We start from the raw sequence: 21,584 nt of genomic DNA on the forward strand, positions 1-21,584 counted from the left end.
CTCGTGATGTCCGGGATCTCATCCGGGACTCCGAACAAATATTCGAACTCCATTCCATATTCAAGTACTACCATTTCAACATCCAACTTTAAGTGTGTCACCCTACGGTTCGTGAACTATGCGGACATGGTTGAGTACTCACTCCGATCAATAACCAATAGCGGGATCTGGAGATCCATAATGACTCCCACATATTCAACGATGACTTTAGTGATCGAATGAACCATTCACATACAATACCAATTCCCTTTGTCACGCGATATTTTACTTGTCCGAGGTTTGATCTTCGGTATCACTCCATACCTTGTTCAACCTCGTCTCCCGACAAGTACTCTTTACTCGTACCGTGGTATGTGGTCTCTTATGAACTTATTCATATGCTTGCAAGACATTAGACGACATTCCACCGAGAGGGCCCGAGTATATCTATCCGTCATCGGGATGGACAAATCCCACCGTTGATCCATATGCCTCAACTCATACTTTTCGGATACTTAATCCCACCTTTATAGCCACCCATTTACGCAGTGGTGTTTGGTGTAATCAAAGTACCTTTCCTGATATAAGTGATTTATATGATCTCATGGTCATAAGGACTAGGTAACTATGTATCGAAAGCTTATAGCAAATAACTTAATGACGAGATCTTATGCTACGCTTAATTTGGGTGTATCCATTACATCATTCATATAATGATATAACCTTGTTATTAATAACATCCAATGTTCATGATTATGAAACTAATCATCCATTAATCAACAAGCTAGTTTAAGAGGCATACTAGGGACTTCTTTGTTGTCTACATATCACACATGTACTAATGTTTCGGTTAATACAATTATAGCATGATATATAAACATTTATCATAAACATAAAGATATAAATAATAACTACTTTATTATTGCCTCTAGGGCATATCTCCTTCAGAGGAGTCTCGATTCCAACATCAATATTCAATTCTTTACGAGGAGGCTTTATTATGATCGATTTGCAGGCCAAATAGAGACAAATTTGAACCTCCTTCTAAAGTGGAACTCGTTGGATATGTGGAGCTCTCCGGGGAACAAGCGCGCATGGGCAAGCATATGCGGACGGGCGAGCAGGTGCAAGCGGGCGGGCAGCTGAGCAAGGGGCAAGTGGACGAGCGAGGAGTGACGCGTCGCAGGAGATGGGCTGCATGCACAAAGCGGATGAGAAATGAAGAAGAAGTTAAGGGTGTGTTTGGTTGAGCTGTGGATTCCTGAAAATCAGCTGTGGGGAATCTGCTGTGGAAAATCAGCTGTGAGCTGACAACTGTGGGAAAGCTGAAAGTTGTTTGGTTGTAGCAACTGTCAACTGTGAATTCGATAGGAAATATCTGTAATGCCCTTGAGACCATGAGTGAATATTACCATGCTAATTGATCGCAAAACAATGATTTGTACACTGATAGACATGCAACTGATAATTTTGGGAAGGAAATTTACCATGTCTTAATATTATATATACATAGCTTACAAAGTGATATCATAAGGTTAGAAAGACATAACGACTACACAAAAGACATATGGTTCACAACATGATGTTCGCCATCGACGTAACTATATCCTATGTCGCTCTCGCAATAAGCAAAGCATTCGCTATCCTATCACGAATGGTGTTCATGGTAACCTCGTTCTCCTCCTCTAGAGCATCGTCCCCTTGTGGTTGTGCCGTTGCTTGTGCCGCTTCGGGCATATAGTCTTCATCTTCATCACATTTATCAAACTCTTTATCCCTCAGTTTGCTATCACGGATAAAATTGTGCAGTGCCATGCAAGCAATAATGATATGCTTCTGTCTACCAGGTGAGAAACTTGGCATAGCTTTCAATATGCGCCACTTTTGCTTCAGCACACCGAATGCACGCTCTATGACATTGCGAAGGGATGAATGCAGAAAATTGAATATCTCATACTTCCCTTGAGGTGCACGTTGACGACGAAGACGGAATTCCGGTAGATGGTATGTACAATACCATAACACAATAAGCTGCAGAATATAACATCACAACTTGCAGAAAATTATAACACCACACAATGTATTACTCATGCTATTTTTCCTACAATTTGCAAGCAATATTTATACCATGTTCTATATAGCAGTAGCCAACCGAAATATACGCAGAGGACCAGCAGTACAAACATGTAACCCACGCTCACATACAATTTGCAAGATGCAACTCACAAAATATATAAGAAAAAACCGAAATATACATGGCCATGGATCAGGAAGAGGAGTGCTGGGAGGAGAGGAAGGAGGGGGGACGAATACCTGCTGGTGGCGCTAGGAATCGGCGTGGCGGCGCCTTCTGTCGGTGCGGCGGCGGCGGGACGCGGCGGTCCGATCTGGGCCAGGGGTCGGGGGTCGGGGCGAGAGGGATGCGACGGGAACGGGGCAAGGGAGGGGAGAGGCGCGTGGGGGAGCTCTGCGGCGGGGCGGCGCTCCAGTCGCCGGCGAGTCGCCGGACCGTGGCGGCTGGGCGGAGGAACCCTAGGCTCGCCTTGCCTGTGTTCGTACGGGCAGTACGCGAGAGAAAGGGATATGGAGGCCGAGTCGCTCGGGTGGGTTAGAAGAAAATCTAACCGGCCAGTTTCCACTTGGGAATGGCATGGTGGGTAAATACCTGGTTTTTTGTTGGACGCGAACGCAGTGAAATCTGGGGTCTGGCCTACTTCCAAATTGCACTACCAAAATCTGCTGATTTTCCAGAATCTCTCTCAGGCTGGTACCCCTTTGGTTCAGATTTTGGCTTTCAGGTAGTGAATCTGGCCCAGAAATCACAACCAAACACAGCCTAAAAAAAAAGAGCTAACAAATGGGTATGCATTTTTTTGAGAGGACAAGTGGGTCCGCATGTTTTTGAGGGCAGTTTCCGGTATTTGTTCCGCCCGACCAAATTTCGTGCCTCAAAACGTTTACCAGTATACCCAATTCAGTATTTCCGATTTTCGTGAACGTTCTATTATGTCTTTCATGTTTCTTTTTTGGTTTTCGCTTGTTCACGGTTTGGTGATTTATCTTTTCCGGTTTACTTTCGTTTTTTCTGTTTCTGTTTTCTTTTTTGATTGAAAATTGTTTAGATTTGAACTTTGTTCATATTTGAAAATTTTCCATATCCAATATTGGTTCAAAATTGAACTTTCTTCAGATTCGAAATTCATTCATATTTGGAATTTGTTCAAATTTGAATTTTTTCGGTTTTAGAAAAAAAATCGATTATGAAAATTTTATAATTCAAATAATGTTCAGATTTAAAATTTGTTCAGATTTGAAATCCTGAAGGAATGAGGGGGCGGTCGATGCACCATGGTCTCTTGTGCGATTTGGCTAGCGAGCGAATAAATGGGCCGGCCCACCCTGGATCACCTTGTGGCGATTGCTTCATTGCTTGCATTGGCGGGGCAAAAACCGAACAGACCCTAAACCCACTGTCCCTCTTCTCCCGTCCCACGACTGTATCCACCCCACCTCTTCCCTTCCTCCGCCGGCCGCCGCCACCCGCCGCCATGGACCCCAAGCTCCTCACCGCGCAGGAGGAAGTATCCAACAAGAGAAAGAAGGACAAGAAGAGCAAGAAGGACAAGAAGCGGAAGCTGGCGGCCGAGGCCGAGGACGAGGCGGCAGCGGCGGAAGACGCGGCCAAGCGCAGCAAGAAGAGAGATGAACCGGACCAGGGAGGCGCCGTGGAGAAGAGCGTCGCGGTGACCGGGAAGGGCTTCGACGACCCCAAGTACGCGCCGCTCAAGTCCTTCGCCGCCGCCGCGCTGCCGCCCAAGGTGCTCGACTGCTGCAAGGGCTTCGACAAGCCTTCGCCCATCCAGGCGCTCGCCTGGCCGTACCTCCTCGACGGCCGTGATTTCATCGGAATCGCGGCCACCGGATCTGGTACTGTACAACTCTGCGATTTTCTTTCTTTTTTGCGAAAGATAACAACTTTGCGATTTCTACTCCTTCTTCCGCTTCATCCTGTTCGTTTCCTGAGGATTTGTTGCGTTCGTTGTAACTTGGCTATCAGGGAAGACTATCGCGTTTGGTGTGCCGGCGCTGATGCACGTCAGGAAGAAGTTGGCGGAAAAAGGTGCGAAGAAGGGGATGCCACGATGCCTCATGCTGGCTCCAACTAGGGAGCTTGCTCAGCAGGTGAATCACCATGTCATGTTCTTCTGTGCAAGGCATTGTTAATGTTGGCTAGATGCTATTCATCTGCTGCCGCAGTAAATTACATTACATGTGTGTTTTCTGATCAGTTCGTATGAGGTTTTCTGAATAGTTATGTTGATTGAAAGTTCAACTAGACTAGTAAAGTAGATGGATCTGCATACATAACAGAGCTAATGCATGTTCTCTGCACACCTTTTGTTGTTTTAGCATCAATATGTGCAGCTATCCTCATTCATGCGTTTGGTTCTTTGCAATTCGACACTTGCTATGCTACTCTTAAATTTTATCTGACCAACTTTGTGTCCCTAGAGAAATAAATCCATACAAAGGGAATGACATAATCATGTTTTAACCTTGATCTAAAGTTTCATGGACATAGATAATTTGTGTTGCTCATTGGAATAATACCATATTCTGAACAAGAACTTGGCTCTTTAGAGTTTAAATATACTGGACTGATTTACACTTCATTGCTGTGTTAGATCGCAGATGTACTTACTGAAGCTGGTGCGCCATGTGGGATAAATTCGGTGTGCCTCTATGGTGGAACTTCAAAAGGTCCCCAAATATCTGCCCTTAAATCTGGAGTTGTAAGATAACACCAACCCATTTTTCTGTCTTGCTTACCCTACGAATATTCATCATATTCCGATTTGTACTCTGTTTTTATCTATTCACTTTTTTTTTTTGTTTCTGTGCTACCAGGAAATCGTCATAGGGACACCTGGTCGTATGAAAGACCTCATTGAAATGGGGATTTGTCGTCTTAATGAGGTTTCTTTTGTGGTAAGTAACTGTACTTATGTTAGTTTTGTTGTTTATTGCTGGATATGCAAAATAGTTATTTATTATGAGGATGGAACTTGAACATGGTCATGTGGTGTTTTATGTTTTCTTGTGGAGTTTGTGCTTAATGCAGTATTCTTTCAGAAATGTAATCAATTCTTCTGGGGTAGAGATAGTGGCCTTGTATAGCGGCAAATTGTATTTTTGACAGTTTCCTTGTATCCAAAACCGGAGGGAGCAACACAAACTATATTGCATTATATTAAGATCTTGAATACATGACACACTTAGCAAGACAAGTAGGTGCATGTTTGGACTTCAGTAATATTTTAGCGGACGAGATACAAGTATGCATGCTAAGGTTTCTTGTAATTGGGTGATAGGTTATTGGTAAAATAAGTATGGATAACACTAAGTGATTAAATTATTTCCATAGCTTGAACTTCCTGCCTACCTAACAGTAACATTCCGTAGTCACTGATCATAGTCTTAACAAATGATTAAATTAAAATAGCTTGAACTTCCTGACTTGCTTGTACTCTTAGCACCATCTCGTTGCCCATTTTATAAATCTATTAAATTTTTGGTGGTAGAACTTAAATGAATATCAACAAAATAACTGATGGCACTTCCCCTTCTCACACGTATATCTCTTCAGTGTCTGCTGTTTTTTTGGATATAATTAACCAGAAGAATCACTAGAATTAAGCACATGGTGGTTATGATGATAAGTAGTCATAATGGATCAACATATGTTGGCAGCAGTGAATTAATTTGCAGTGTTCGGTGGAATCACCGCTGATATTATGCTTACTGATTAGTACATTGATCAAATTCTTGCATTTGATCTTGTTGCTATCGTCGAATAAGAGTGTCACAAGTATCCATTAAGACATCCTTGTATTTTGTAGGTTCTAGATGAAGCTGATCGGATGCTGGATATGGGTTTTGAACCTGAAGTCAGGGCGATTTTAAGCCAAACATCATCGGGTTAGTCTCTCTCCTTGTGTTTCTTTGTTTTTGTGTGTGTCAGTGTGTGTGTGTAGGGCTAGGCCAAATTGCAGGGTCTGTTCTACTTACAGGTGCAAGCGGCGCGAGTTGCGGCTGCTTGATAACACCATTGAAGTTTCACAATCTCATAGAAGTCTCCGCCGTTCTCGTTCGTTCCTTCACCTAGATGGCTGACCTGTAGCTCTCTCACAAATCTAGTCGATGTATGTTCCCCAGTAATCTAGGGTGGTACATGCTTGGTTCGCAACCGATCTAACTTATTTTGGTCTATGCGGGCTTGCGGCCGTCTGCTGGGCTGTGTGGGCATGCCACTTGAAACCGTCAATCACAATGTTGTCAACCGTGAACAGCTGTGGAGTTGTGGACTTCATTCCTTGCCCGTACCACTCGCACACTTAGTTATACTCTTGTTATTGCTCCATAGTATGTCAGTACTCTTAGTTTGGTTGTTGAGCGCACGTATGCCTATACGTTCACATAGTGCAAGAGGGAATGTCAGAACAACTAGAAATGTGCACCAAGCCTGCTAGATTTTGCAACCATTTTAGCCTTGTCTGGTGTTATGAATTTTGAGCATCCTGTATTTATTACGAAGTAGAAATTGTTTTGGTTATACTATGTAGAAGCAATAAGTGGGTACTTGATGTTCTACATGGACTGCGTTCAAGAGTCAATAAATTACCTTTTCACGCTGTTTACTAATCAGTGTCTCTTTAGTTCCATGCAAAAAAGTCTCTATATTTAATCGTCTTACTCATACAATTTTATCTCCGGAGGTCTCTGTACCCGTGGCCCTACAGTTCTGTTCTTTATGATGATTTATAAATATAAAATTGTCTTATGCAGTTCGTCAGATGGTTATGTTCAGTGCAACATGGCCTTTTGCTGTCCACCAGCTAGCCCAAGAGTTTATGGATCCAAATCCAATAAAGGTAATGTTTCTCTGTTTTCATCTTCTATGATACCTGATTGGCTGTGCCTTATCATGTTTAACCCTTTGTAGGTTGTTGTTGGATCAGAAGATCTTGCAGCTAACCATGACGTGATGCAAATTGTTGAAGTATTGGATGATAGAGCACGCGATTCAAGATTAGTTGCTTTGCTTGACAAATATCACCGAGCACAGAGGTACATTTCAGTACAAATTTCATATGCTGCTGGTAGCTGAGCAGCAAGACAGATGAAATCTACTCATCTTGAAATCGTAGAACCATTTAGCCCACCTCTTCTCAACTTTCCAGCTTCAGATTGTCCTTGTGGGTTCCTAGTTCCGCATGTAGTTTATATCCTTGTATGGCAAACCAACGATTCCAAGATTTGCTTCAGTTATTGCTCGACTTTTCTTCCTCTATGTTGGCCTCATAGGTCTGGAGGCTAGCCTATCTCCCTACCTTTCTCCCCGTAGATCTTGCAGGCAGTCAAGTATGATTGGTGGATCCGTAGTTCTGTACCTCCCTGTCTTTTACCTTCCCAGTTTCTACTGCTTCCAAATGGTGCTGTCCTCAACTGCTCCTTTGTGGCAATCTTATGCTATTTTCTCAGAGCAGCAATGCTAAGGCTCAGGATTTGTTTTTGCTTAGATGGGATAAGTTTTAATAGTATTATGTTAATCCGTCAGTTATTAGTAGAATAATAATGCCTTGCACAAACTTGAATTTTCTGCATATATAACACTCTAGCATTATATTTTAGAACTTTCCCTTAATAGTTAGTATCAATCTAAGAAAACTGCAATTTGTTTGATGCTACAGCAACAGGGTTTTAATTTTTGTGTTGTACAAGAAAGAAGCTGGACGAGTAGAAGCAATGCTTAATAAAAGGTACAAAAAATCTCTGTCTGCAAGTTAATATTTGTACAACTTATTTCCTCAATTATAATTTAATTAGTTTAATTTTATATATGTTTATTCTGTAGGGGGTGGAAAGCCGTTTCTGTTCATGGAGACAAGGCTCAGCATGATAGGACAAAAGCCTTATCTTTATTTAAAGAAGGAAAATGTCCTTTAATGGTGTGCTTATTCTCTCTGACTTCCATGTACTCCTGAATAGTTCATTTATAGCTTTGTCGTGACTAGCATTCTGAACATGTCTTCCTTATTTTGGGTGCTAAGACTGAACCTTAATGGAATCATCTTGTGGAGTTTGCTAATATTTCCAACTATTTGTCGATGTCTTCCAAAATATTATTCCTTTATTTTGCTGTTCAGACTATGATTTGTCAGCGTTGCCTGGGACGTGTATTTTCAGCAACTAAACACAAATGCTCTTTTTTTCTTCTTCCAAAATTCAAAGAACGAGTTCAGAAAATTCAAAATATCTTTAAAAATCTGGCACTGTGGATACTAGAGCGAATCATTTATCGTCAAGTTCTTGTGATTTTTGTTGTTAATTTGTAGGCTACATGAAAAGAACAAAAATGATGAGGTAAAAAGCATGTATAGGTGCTTGTGTTTGTTTTCATGCACAGCCCACAAGAATGTGAAGATTTTCACGAAACTGGAAATTTGAACATAAAAATTAGTCAGCATTTATGTGGCTTTGTTGTTTCACTATTTTGTAATCATTACAGATTGCGACGGATGTGGCTTCACGCGGACTTGATATTCCTGATGTCGAAGTTGTCATCAATTATAGCTTTCCTTTGACGACGGAGGATTATGTGCACAGGATTGGAAGGACAGGTCGTGCAGGCAAGAAAGGTGTTGCACACACATTCTTTATGCAAGAGAACAAGGTACTGGAGATCATGTGCACACTAGACATTGAAGTTTAAGTTGTACCTCGTGTAATATTGCTACTATTATCCCATACACAGGGACTTGCTGGTGAGCTTGTCAATGTTCTAAGGGAGGCTGATCAGGTTGTTCCTCCATCACTTATGAAATTTGGCACACATGTCAAGAAAAAGGTTAGTGGCTTTCTGGAAACTTTAGATGTTGCATTTTCATTTTAGAAGTTATATTATGTGTATGCAGAAGACACATGGTGTGGATGGCTGCAGTTACCATAACATTGACCAATTCATCAATTTTGTCAACAAATGTTATAGCGTCAGACCTTACCGTTATGACATTTTTTTCAGTAGTATCATATGGTAACATGTCAGCCCATATGGCCGATTATTCATCTGGTACATAAGCATTGATATTCCTGATAGGGAAATTTTATATGAAATTAAGAATTAGTTTATCACTATAAAAGATTCCCGTGTTCATTAGGCTATGTTGGTTATTATGTTATCTGTTACTGAAATGTGCTATATGACTTGAACCTTATTGCTGAATGTGTTTCAACTAGTTTCTCATTTGTTTTAATTTTGTATATTGAATCTTAAGTTGTGGTTACGAAGTATCAAAAACCTGGGATGCATACTTTTTTATCAGTAATGATTGTTTATTCTACATTTGTATGGTACTGGAAACACATGGTCTGTACATTATACTCAAAACTAAGAAAAGAAGTTGACTTTAGAACACAAGTCGATCAAAACTACTGATATTTGTAAGTCACTTAGAACACGTTGATTCTAGTATGAGGCCTTGCATTGTAGCCTTTCTTGTTAAGATCTGCTGAAGTGTTATAAATTGGAGATGTAGCCTGGGAAACAATGGTTAGTGTCATAAGCATTTGCTATGACAGGCAGGTTAATACCTTATTGGTTACTTATTCATGAATTAATGAGATGTTTGACAAATCATTACCTTGACATTATCTGCTAATATTTCTTTGGCAGGAATCAAAGATATATGGCTCCCACTTCAAGGAAATCACAGCAGATGCTCCTAAATCAACAAAGATCACGTTTGGTGATTCTGATGAGGAGTAACTGACAGACCTTGCTGGTGTATTTTCTTGATTGCGCAATAGCAGTAGGAAAATTTGGATGAGTATCGTTTAGATTTATGTTAGTTGATGATGCAATCTTTTATGTTCTTTCTGGAAGGGGAGAAAAAACAGTTATCATGACCATGATTTCCGAACTCAACAGACTTCACGGTCATTTATTTGCAATCATCAAGTCTTACAGTGTAATAGTGTATCAGTCCACTTGCAAAACAATATGGTATATTGATATTTATCAGCAGCACCTACTTGCAAAACAACATGGTAACATTGATTTTTTGATTAGCAGCACCTACTGGCAAAACACATACTTGCATAACATCTAGATCAATAACATATCTTGCACCAACACCTGGATCAGCGACATGTCCTGCAGTAACATTATGAACCGAAGCAAACAGTTCCACCTGACGAGTACCTGAAAACTTCTCCCAAATCTGAAACAGCTGATGGAAGTGTTCAACTTGTTCATACATAGTTTAACAACACTAATTCTGCCTTCTAAATGGAAATATAAGGGACTTCAGCATGAAGAATATCAGTAGCTGTGAAAAAGACTGACAATCTGCTTTGTATTGGTTAAAAAATTTGGAAAAAATGAGAATTTTGTGTTGCCTCTGTCACTAAGCGGTTAATGACGACGGTGAATTCCTGGGTAGAAGCTCTGCACCTTCCATCTTTGGTGCTAATCAACTGCTCCTGCCGGTGGGCTAGCTCCCTGCTTCGGAGCAACCTGTCCGGTGAAAGCAGGTGCTACACTTTTGAAATCACGTCCACGTTGCACTTTTGAAAGAACGCCTGTGCGGGATGCTCTGCCGCGACACGTCTTAGGGGTTAGGGGAAGCGCTCGCGCTACATGGGGCTTTGCAAAGGCCAATTTTTTTTTTTACTAGTGGCGACGAAGATTTAGTGTACATGAGCACTAGTGCTTTCTATTTTTAAAACATTTAAAAACTGTATTTTTATATTTTAAAATATTATAAAATATTCCATGAATACACACATGTTATGAATACTCGTGGGATGTTTCGGTAAAATTATGTTGTATTTTTAGCTATAGAAAAAAACAAATTTGTGGCGAAACATTTTTTGTTAGAAATTTGTCTTTTTTTATATAGTTCATAATACAATAAAATTTTCCCGAAATTTTTACAGTACATTCAGAAGATTTCTATGTATGTGCAGATTTAAGCTCAAATTTTTTAAAATCTTAAAAATATGTTTTTTAAAACCAGATTGGTGCTTACGTGCCAAAGTCACTTTTCGCACTGAGAAAATTGTACGTCCGCGCACAAAGTCTCGTGAAAAAATAATATTTTATGTGACTTGCGTAATTTTTTTTTTGCTCCAAATAGCTTAGGAGATTTTCATTTGTCTTCTTACACAGCACATCAAAAATGTCCTTTTTTCCCACAATTTTTCATTTGTCTTCTTACACAGCACATCAAAATGTCCTGTTTCCCACAATTTTTTATGTGAACATAGCATGTCTAGATGTACATCTACAATTTTTTTTCAGAACATTTTATCATTTTGAAAGACATTTAGAATGTATTTTCCATAACATATGCATTTGGACCTATAAGCCGAGGTATTTTCAAGAAATCGAGAGACGAGGATTTCATTGTCATCTTTTTGGCAGGATGCAGATGGTCAGATTGCTCTTGCTCCTAGCTATTTTCTCGTTCAAGATTTCTGGCGCGAAGCAGCCATTTTGAGAGTAGGTAACTACTTGTTCATGTCGATTTGAAATGAACACTGATTCAATCTTTCGGATACAGTTATGAAATGCTTCAGCAGCTCAAACAAGGTTGGTCTGTGACGGAATCTGGTTCAGGCAGCATTCATAACAAACCATAATTGTTACTCTGTTTTATCCTCTTTGAAGTTGCTTCTGAAATTTCAAGATAAAAGATGACAATTACATCACATTACTCAGACCGATTTACAACAGTGCAACAATTTCTCATGGCGCTGTGTTCTTTGTATGCGCCAGTGTAACCCACCAGCGACCAGCTAGGAACTGATTCATGGGGAACATCATCGACTCTCACGCATCATCCTTCACCAGAGCCATCCCAGACATCGCCAAGCCACTCGACTTCCTCTCCGGCTCCATCCATCTCTATGTCACACCTCCGTCATTCAGTTTCATTCTTCTTTTTTTTGCTGGCTCGTAGCTTCACGCTCTTCCTCCTCTACCTAGGTAAGGTACACACACATTTCTACACATGTCCTGCTCCAGCGACTCACTTCTACAGCATACATTACACACGATATATCCAGCAAATTTCTCCAGAGGCGACCCTGAAAACACATCTCATTTCGTCAAGTCCAAATACACCATAAGGCAGCCGATGAAATCATGTTTTTTTTTCGAAAAGGGGAAAGCCCCGGCCTCCACGTCGATTGATGAAATCATGTTGATATGAGTATATGACCAATTTCTTTGGAGCAATGCAAAGTCTAGCAATAGACCCGTAATCAGAACCCATACCAATTCCCACAACATCAGAAATCGCCACCAAATCAAAGATACCACAACACATGAGCAGAGCAAGTGATCTGCGGTGCCGAGCTCTCAGGTGACTAGCGCGGTCGCTCCAGCCGATCACCGCTGCTCCCGACCCCGCCGGGCCGCACCGTGGCACCGTCACAGCCTCCTCTAGCCGTCTTCCACCTCCACCTTCCCTCCCGCCGTCGCTGGGAACGTTGCCAGGCAAAGCCCTGGTAGCGTGGCGGCGGATCTTCTCCGCAATCGACGAATTGGCACGGCGGCCTTTTCTACAGCAGTGGTTTTCGGCAGGTGGCGTGGGCAGGTGGTCATAGTAATCTGTGATATTCTACCTTGTGGACAACTGAAGATAAACGGAGAAGACACTTACATAACGACATTGAAGAGAGCTTCTACAGAGTTCAAGCGGCAGTGAGTCAACAGAGGATGCCCCTAGCCGTAGACACATGGTGGGGAGTATGGAAAATCATTGTCGAGGAAGAAATGAGATGGGAGTAGGAGGGTTTATCTGGAGTGGTCTCTGAGGCCAAGGAATCATCATGTTACGGTCAGCATCAGCCAGCAGTACAATGTCATTGGTAGGAAAGAGCTGAGGGGAACCCCTGGCATGAGAGAGTAGTTCAACGTCGTAGCATAAAGGTGACTTGCACCTCACGTTCGAGCACAGGGGCAGTGGTGGTAGGAGAGCAGATCATGCATAGGAGTGGGAACAATCTTATAGAACTTAAAAGTCAGAAGCCCAAGTTCAGTTCTTTTGTGGAAGATGGAAGACTACGATGGAAGTATCAGGGGTAAAAAATACACAATTTTTTCCTTTTTTTTCTTCTAAAGATAAAAAGTAGTCTAACAGTATCAACAATGAGTGACAATTAACCATCAACACCCACTAACAAAATGTTCCTTGTTTTTTAGGTAAAACAAATGCATCTGAAATATTTAAGTAACAAAATACAAACACTAGCGGTGAATATACGCAAGGATGTAATACCTAACACTGCCATGGATGCTGATCTCGCTACGCAATCCTGATTCCTCATAATGACCGGGGATACACTCCATAATCATGAAGAGCGTAATTTGCGTGTCCGTGAAGCCCACACTCCAAAGACGAGGAACCAGGATACAAACAGGATTGCCCAACATCGCATTGATCCGAACTGGATCCGTGGGAACACCTGCAGATACAAAGGATGACGGAAATTACACCATTGGTGTTCACAGAAACAGTGCCAGCGGCAGGATGTGTCGTTGGTTTCTGAGTAAGTGCTCACAGTATAAGTTCAGAACATGCCAGGAAAATAACATGTATACTGGGAATCATAGTTTACTTACAAATCTCAGCGAGATTATTATAGTCAATGAACATAGACCTCCGAGAAGCATATGAAGACAAATTGCAGCAGCTTTCTGGACAGATTTTCAAGAAGAGAGGAAAAGAGTCACACACTTCTGATCAATAGTTGGTCCACAAGAATATTGTTTTACAGTTATAAATGCAGATAACACTATACACATACAGAGAAATGACAAAAAATGAAATTACAATTTACAAACATGATGAGATTACAACCTGATAACATAGTCACAGCTGCATCTAAGTTTTCTGCTTCAGACTAGCATAGCTTATATCTACAAACAGTTGAGTGCCCTACTCACAAACCTTTCAAATAAAGACGAGACACACTAACTTCTGACATATCACTAGCCGTTACTGTACTGACTTATCTTGAGAGAGACGGAAAACATAAATTCCTATGATTAAGTATATGTTGGTGAATTACAGCTATGGACACTGGTAATTTTAAGATGCTCACCACACTAAGAGGATAAAATTGATGGAAAGTACGAGGTTAAGGCGACTGCTATAAGCCCCTAAAAAAAGCATTAGTTCATCTTAGAATGGATGTGCAGCTGAATGTGAATCCCAAATTATTGTGTGTAATTTTGTTGAACTCAAATATAAGGTTTTTCTATCTGTACTTGTGAAATAAAATTAGAAGAAATTTGAATGATCCTGTCCACAAGAGTGGCCTCAAGTTATAACTTTCGAATGCCACAGCATACACAGAAATACGAATGAAGATTTGAGGGATAGATACCTTGCCAACATGTGGAGCAACGAACCATGCAAGAATAACAAAACCAAGGGCAACAGCAACAAAAGCTCCAGTACCACCCAAACTCCGCCTCGCGTAAGCTGCCCTTGCGGCCACGACACTATGCTCCACAGAATTATTACTCGGGCTAACCGGTGGTTCTTCGTTGTACCTCTGGGAAAACACCACATGTGTACTGTGAGGATTGAACCACGACGAAATCTCACAAAGTCGCTGCCTTCGTATGGCCGCAAGGGCAATCGGATCAACAACTGCATCAGCACTATAGCGCAAGTAAGACAGCTCCCCTGTCGACGTCCTCTCCTTCAAAGCTTCATAATCCTTCAAGGAGGCGAGGACCTTGTTGAAATCCTCAGGCCTCACATTCGCAGCGACGTTGCCGCATATCTCACACACGGTGGATCCATGGCTGACAAACCACTTGAGAGCGCAGGCGTAATGCGCGAGAGCGAGCTCGTTCTTGCAAGAGCACCCTAGAGTCACGACATCGTCCTGCCGACGCAACGGGCCTGACTCCACGTCGGTGGCACACACGAATATCTCCCCCTCGGGGCTTATGAACTCGAGGAACGTAGGAGCATCCTTGCAGGTGGAGCCCCTGGCAGCGTCATTGCTCGAGTCCTTTTCATCGGTCCTCACGGCGCACGAGGGGTTCGGAGAAGGTGGCACGATACCTAGGAAACCCAAAGCGGACTCGCCTCTTAGATCAGGCTCCACGCAATGGCACACCCGGCAGAGAGGGAGGCCATAGTCTTTATCTGTGCTGCAGGTTGATACACGGGGGGTGCTCGGTTTCTGATCGTTGTCCAGAGTAGGTGGCTTGATGGCATCAGGCTTTCCTCCGCTGTCCGGTTGCACATCATGCTCCTCGAGGCTCATTTTGAGTCAACTGATGATCGATTGATCTTCAAGAGTATGCCCTTTGTACCTATAAAAAAGGAAACGAAAATTTTGAGTTCAACAACTAAGTAACTGTGCTAGTACTAAAAAAATAGAGTTTGAAGCCACGAAGAGATGGAAGTGAAAGTCGTCTAGTCAAAATTTCAGCATGCTAGCTACCAGGAGAAGTAGAAATACATATGCCAGGCAAAGATTTTTGCAGATACAGGGTGCAAGACAAGGTGCAGAACTCATAACCAGAAGTCCAGAAAACTCAGTAACTAAATCCACCCAAATGATGAATAATCAGCCCAGCTAAGATATAACAGTAGTCGCAAGGGGATGCAATCTAGTGACCTCACCTCGCCAGTGCGCATTTCAATCTTCTCACTTAACAAAGATGCAACTAGATGACTTGATCAGAAAAAAAAAATGAGACCCCCAGGACTAGCCCTTGGCGGCATTGTATTAAGTTTCAGAAGCGCACAGAAGTGCCACGGTGCGTACGCACCCGCGAGTGAGTACCGGGACTCGAACTCGAGCGGGGGGCTTCCCAGGTATCATCACCCTGGTAGCCATCTGGGCTAGGCCTCAGTTGCACTTGATCAGGAATAACTGACTGTTAGCGTATGTATTAGCGTGTATAGTAGTTCTATTTGCTTTTGTACTCTAATTGTATTGTACTCTAACTCTTGGCCTTTGGCCCATTATATAAACACCTGGAACCCCACGTATTACCGTGAGAGGCTTCCCCCAAACCCTAGCAACCTTTCTACATGGTATCGCATTGATCTCTTCCGATCCAAAACCCTAGCCGCCGCCCTAGTCCATCTAGCCGCCGCCGGCCTCACCTTCCGCTGCACCCCACGATGGCCCTCAACTCCACCTCCGGCGCCATCGTGTCCACCACCGCGGGCGCTGTGTCTCCCGCCGGTGCTGCCCGCTCCGTCTCGCCCGTCGTCCTCTCCTTTGACGCTGGGAACTACACCAAGTGGGCGATCTACCTCCGCGCCTCGCTCGGCCGTGCTGGCCTCATCGGCCACATCGACGGCACCACTCAGGCCGCTCCTACCGACGGCGCATGGATGGCGGAGGACTACACCGTGCTCAACCATCCGCACGCGGCCATCGACGAGGACGTCGCCGACATGGTCCTCGCCGACAACCGCACCGCCCGCCGCCTCCGGCTGGCCATCTACGAGCTCTTCTCCGCCAACAAGGCCGGCAAGGCGATCTACCTCGACAACGACTTTCGCCAGCCTGGTCCAGGGCACGTCCTCCATCACCGAGTACCGCCGCCGCCGAAGCAACTCTCCGACGCCCTCGCCGACAACGACTCCCCGCTCTCGGCCCGCGCGCTCGTCCTCAACACTCGCGCGGCCTCGGGCCTCGGTTCTCCTCCGCGGCTACCGTGATCTCCATGACGGACCCGCTGCCCACTTTCATCCGTGTTCGGAGCATGCTCCTCATGGAGGAGATGCAACAAGCCAACGCGGCCGCTAACGCCGCCTCCACCGCCCTCGTCGCCCGGGCCATGCGACCGGCGCCTTCTACACCACCGTGCACGGCACCGCCCGTCAAGGCGGGTCGTCCAACTCCGGCCGGTCTCGCAAAGGCAAGAAGAAGACCGCCACCACCCGAGCCGTCACGCCCAACCGCGCGCCCACCCCTCGCGCCTACGGGCCCCCGGTTCTCGCATCTCCCCCGGCGCCGGACAGCGGCGCGCCCTCCCACGGCGCCGGCATCCCCGGCCCCCGTCCTCGGGCCTACACCACCATCAACGCGCCCATGTTCCGCTCCGCGCCCTCGACCTCGACATCGCCATCGCCCGCCTCGGGACAATGCCGGCCTCATTGCTGCCCTCAACTCGCCGTACCGCGCAGGGTGGCCGGGTCATGGACTCGGCGCCACGTCTCACATGACGAACGACGAGGGTAACATCCAGTTCTCCGCCCCTCTATCCTCTCCACACTTTGTTACTGTTGGGAACGGTACCTCTGTGCCAATCTCCTCCTATGGCTCTACCTCTTTTCGCTCTCCTTCTGGTCATGTGTTTAAACTCAACCATGTTCTCCTTGTCCCACGTTTAATTCGCAACCTCCTATCTATTCGCAAATTTACTCGTGACAATTCATGTTCTGTTGAGTTTGACTCTCTTGGTTTTTCTGTGAAGGACCGAAGACTCGTCGTGTGATCCTTCGCCGCAATAGTGAAGGGGATCTCTACACGTTTCCTCGGCACCCCTCGTCGAGCACCACCCACCACCGCCATGCTCGGTCTCCACCAACGCCGATCTCCGGCACCAAAGACTTGGTCACCCCGGTCGCGATGCTATGTCGGCGCTCCGCAGTCTTTCTTTTATCAAGTGTAATAAACCGCGGCGGCCTCATGTCCGTCATGCTTGTCGGCCTCGGCAAACATGTGCGCCTTCCGTTTAGCTCGTCTACTTCGCGTCTAGTACCAAGTTTGAGTTGATACATTGTGATTTGTGGACATCACCAATTATTAGTAATTCTGGTTTTCGATATTACCTTGTTATTATCGATGATTATTCTCACTTTTACTCGGTCTTTTCCGCTACGCCAAAAATCTAGCGTCTCCAGAGACTCTTGCTAAATTTTTCGCCTATGTACGCACTCAGCTTGGTACCACCATCCGTTCCATGCAAACGGACAACGGCACCGAGTTCCCGAACTCGTCGTTGATGATCTTCTTGCACAACACGGCACCACTCTCCGTATGTCGTGTCCTTACACTTCTCAACAAAATGGCAAGGCCGAGCGTGCCATTCGTACCATCAACGATACAATGCGCACAATCATGTTTCATGCTCACATGCCCGAGAGTTTTTGGCCGAAGCTCTTGCGGCCGCGACCTTTCTCCTTAATCGCCGTCCTTGCACGGCCATTGGGTCACTGATTCCGTACACACGTCTCTATGGTCGTTCTCCCAAATATGACTCGTTGCGTGTCTTCGGATGTCTATGCTATCCCAATGTTGCATCTACGGCTGCACACAAACCTCGCCCCCGCTCGGTCCCGTGCGTGTTTCTTGGCTATCCGTCTCCAACACCGTGGCTACCGCTGCTTTGATCCATCCTCCGGAAAATAATAATCTCTCGACATGTTGTTTTCGACGAAGGTGTATTTCCGTTTCAGCTTGCAGCCGACCACTTCGGGCGTGCTCTACGCCACGCCCACGCCACGGCGGCTGGACTTCCTCTTCACCGACATACGGCAGCCCGCTCCGCCCGTGCCACCCCGCACCCCCGCTCGCTCGGCCGATTCTCCATCCACGGCAGCGGGATCGCCTATCGCTGCCTCGCGCGCAGCCCCGGCAGCCTGCCCCGGCCTCTTCGTCACGCCACGGCGGGACACGGTGCTCCCGCACTCGTCTCGCCTCGCTCGCGAGCCGCCGCCCGGCCCGAGCCTTCGCACCCAAGACGACACGCTCCGGCCGTGTTCCTCGTCCCGTCCGGCCGCCTGAATCTTTCCGTTGTGGACTCCGTGGCCCCGCCCGTGCCCACGACATTCCGACAAGCAATGCAAGATCCTCTCTCGGCGTCAAGCAATGGCCGACGAACACCAAGCTCTTCCGGACAACAAAACTTGGTCTCTCGTTCCGCGTCCACCTCGGTGCAAATGTGGTCTCCGGGAAGTGGATTTTTCGTCATAAGTTTCACTCGATGGCACCTTGGCTCGCTATAAGGCTCGTTGGGTTCTGCGTGGGTTCTCCCAACGCCCCGGTTTGGACTACGATGAGACTTTCAGATCCGGTTGTTAAACCAGCCACGATCCGTCCGGTCCTCCGGATTGCCGTTTCCGACTCATGGCCGATTCGCCAGCTTGATGTGAAGAACGCTTTTCTCAATGGTTACCCGGATGAGGTTGTCTACCGTCGGCCAGCCACCGGCTTTGTTGATCCTCGCTCATCCCGATCATGTTCGCCGTCTGCACAAGTCCCTCTACGGTTTGAAGCAAGCTCCTCGTGCTCGGTACCAACGATTTGCTCGCTTATCTCTCCACCATTGGATTTGTTGCTTCCGTGACGGATACATCACCGTTTGTTCTTCTGGCTCGATGTCGACACAGCCCTATCTCCTGCTCGTATGTTGACGACATCATAGTCACCGCTTCATCATCCGCGTTTCTGCAAGCATCTTCTAGACAGATTACACATGTGAGTTCGCTATGACCGATCTCGGCGACCTACACTTCTTCCCGGGAATTGCCGTTCGTCGCTCTTCTCATCGGGCTGTTTCTGTCTCGCCGCCGATACGCCGTTGATCTCCTTCAACGGGCCGGCATGTCCGACCGTCATCCCCGTACCACACCGATCGATACTCGGGCCAAGCTCTCTCGACATTGAAGGTGAACTCGTCACCGATGCTACGGACTACCGGAGTCTTGCGGGTGCTCTCCCAGTACCTTACTCCGACGCGTCCGGACCTTTCATACGCAGCATGCGCAGATATGTCTTCATATGCATGCTCCTAGATAGCCACACCTTGCTCTTGTGAAACATGTTCTTCGCTATGTTCGTGGAACTTTGGATCTTGGCCTTCATCCGTCCGCGTCCTCTTCTACAGCTCTTACCGCCTACTCCGATGCTCGACCGGGCTGGGTGTCCCGACACACGCCGCTCCACATCGGGATACCGCGTATACTATGGTGATAGCCTGATCTCTTGGTCATCCAAGAGGCGAGACCACCGTTTCTCGCTCTAGTGCGAAGCCGAGTACCGAGCCGTGACACATGTGGTTGCTCGAGTGTTGTTGGCTCCGCCGGCTCTTGCAGGAGCTTCATCGACCTCTCGCTCCGCGATCGTTGTTTTCTCGTGGACAACGTCTCCGCTATCTACATGTCCTCTAATCCGGTGCAACACCGCCGCACCAAACACATTGAGATTGACATTCACTTCGTTCGCGAGAAGGTGTCCCTTGGGGAAGTTCGTGTTCTACATGTTCCCTCCGCGCTTCGGTTTGCCGATGTGATGACAAAGGGGTTGCCGACTCAGCTTGTTTCTTGACTTTCGGTCCGCGTCTCGCGTTCGAGAACCTCCCGCCGTGATCTGCGGGGGTGTTAGCGTATGTATTAGCGTGTATAGTAGTTCTATTTGCTTTTGTACTCTAATTGTATTGTACTCTAACTCTTGGCCTTTGGCCCATTATATAAACACCTGGAACCCCACGTATTACCGTGAGAGGCTTCCCCCAAACCCTAGCAACCTTTCTACACTGACTAATCCGATGCCCCCAAAAAACAATCGGCTAATCCACCCAAATGATGAATAAATCAGTCCGGCTAAGATGAAAGCACGAAACTAGTAATAATGATGGGATGCATTCCAGTGCACCCACCTCACCGGCGTGTATTGCAACTAGAGGAGCAACCTCAGTCAGTTGAGTCAACAAGAACGCAATCGGCACACTTAGACATGTGTCGAAATAAAAGTGTAGTGGAATGACGGGATCTGCGGTTGGTAAGCAAGAAGGGGTGAATACTACACTAGTGGTCAATACAGAAAGACTGTAGACGGATAAATCTGGTGGAGGGGAACGGCGGTGGTACCTGGCCTGGCCTGGGTGAGGAAACTGCTCAGAGAAGGCTCCCAAGAATGACGCCTGCGACACGGGAGAGAGGAGGAGGAGAGGAATCCGGTGAGATAACCAGCAGGCGGCAGGGGAAGTAAGCAAGGGAGGAAAGATGGATCCTTTACCTTGACTAGGCAGGCTCGGACATGAGCAGCAAATCCTGGAGCAGCCGCAGGCTTGGATGGATGACGGAGGAGCCGGGCGACGGACGGCGAGGAGGCGGATCAAGGGCAAGAAGCGAAGCAAAGAATCTCGAGCCGGAGCCGAATCGCCCTAGTCGGATTTTCTTTTGTTCTTCCCCTTTTCCTCTTGTGACGTTGTTTAATTCGTGGTGACGAGAGGAAGAAGAAGTGGAGAGTAGCATCAGTCAGATCAGTCAATCGCCGCTTGCTCGCTGTTCGGTGGGGCCACTAGGGTCTGGTGGGGCCCTTCCAGCTACTCCAGTACAATTCTTGTTCCTCGCATAGTAGTCCCATTGCATGGCTGGCAGATTGCACCGGATGTACCACAAAGTCATAAGCACGTTTATATAAGGCTGGTCATAGTGGGTAGTATCCTATAGTAGTATCATGTATATGATACTTTTGTATGATACTAGATCCATAATGCATAGTATCATAGACTAGTATAATAGTTTTGCTATATTAATTGATTTGTA

At 45.7% G+C, this 21,584-nt stretch overlaps 2 protein-coding genes across 3 annotated transcripts; one reads left to right on the forward strand and one right to left on the reverse strand.

Moving 5' to 3' along the window:
• Window positions 1–3,488: 3,488 nt before the first annotated feature.
• On the forward strand, window positions 3,489–10,082 carry LOC124685300 (DEAD-box ATP-dependent RNA helicase 5-like). Its single transcript, XM_047219637.1, has 12 exons — window positions 3,489–3,906; window positions 4,037–4,161; window positions 4,665–4,772; window positions 4,888–4,968; window positions 5,880–5,958; window positions 6,826–6,911; window positions 6,983–7,107; window positions 7,731–7,799; window positions 7,895–7,988; window positions 8,549–8,713; window positions 8,795–8,887; window positions 9,713–10,082. The coding sequence occupies exons 1-12, from the start codon at window positions 3,528–3,530 to the stop codon at window positions 9,803–9,805; spliced, it is 1,497 nt and encodes a 498-aa protein (XP_047075593.1). The 5' UTR covers window positions 3,489–3,527; the 3' UTR covers window positions 9,806–10,082.
• Window positions 10,083–11,611: 1,529 nt separating this feature from the next.
• Window positions 11,612–21,251, reverse strand: LOC124685301. 2 transcript variants are annotated; one of them, XM_047219640.1, is made up of 7 exons: window positions 21,052–21,251; window positions 20,904–20,956; window positions 20,693–20,805; window positions 14,437–15,382; window positions 13,670–13,744; window positions 13,326–13,512; window positions 11,612–12,129 (listed from the first exon to the last, which is right to left on the reverse strand). In XM_047219640.1, exons 4-6 carry the CDS (start codon window positions 15,331–15,333, stop codon window positions 13,399–13,401), a joined length of 1,086 nt encoding a protein of 361 aa, XP_047075596.1. In that variant the 5' UTR covers window positions 15,334–15,382; window positions 20,693–20,805; window positions 20,904–20,956; window positions 21,052–21,251; the 3' UTR covers window positions 11,612–12,129; window positions 13,326–13,398. The 2 variants fall into 2 exon arrangements, with proteins under 2 accessions (XP_047075596.1, XP_047075595.1); XM_047219639.1 differs by lacking the exon at window positions 20,693–20,805.
• Window positions 21,252–21,584: the final 333 nt, after the last annotated feature.

The sequence above is a fragment of the Lolium rigidum genome, chromosome 1 (genome assembly GCF_022539505.1).
Source record: "Lolium rigidum isolate FL_2022 chromosome 1, APGP_CSIRO_Lrig_0.1, whole genome shotgun sequence".
Classification (NCBI taxonomy): Eukaryota; Viridiplantae; Streptophyta; class Magnoliopsida; order Poales; family Poaceae; genus Lolium; species Lolium rigidum.

Bases quoted from the DNA above. Each gene is read 5' to 3' on its own strand.
- LOC124685300 (XM_047219637.1), top strand. From the start codon at position 3,528: ATGGACCCCAAGCTCCTCACCGCGCAGGAGGAAGTATCCAACAAGAGA. The intron at 3,907-4,036 runs GTACTGTACAAC...CTTGGCTATCAG, and splicing joins AATCGCGGCCACCGGATCTG to GGAAGACTATCGCGTTTGGT. The intron at 8,888-9,712 runs GTTAGTGGCTTT...TTTCTTTGGCAG, and splicing joins GCACACATGTCAAGAAAAAG to GAATCAAAGATATATGGCTC.
- LOC124685301 (XM_047219639.1), bottom strand. From the start codon at position 15,333: ATGAGCCTCGAGGAGCATGATGTGCAACCGGACAGCGGAGGAAAGCCT. The intron at 13,745-14,436 runs GTATCTATCCCT...AAATCTGTCCAG, and splicing joins TTGCTCCACATGTTGGCAAG to AAAGCTGCTGCAATTTGTCT. The intron at 13,513-13,669 runs GTAAGTAAACTA...TTGTATCTGCAG, and splicing joins TAATAATCTCGCTGAGATTT to GTGTTCCCACGGATCCAGTT.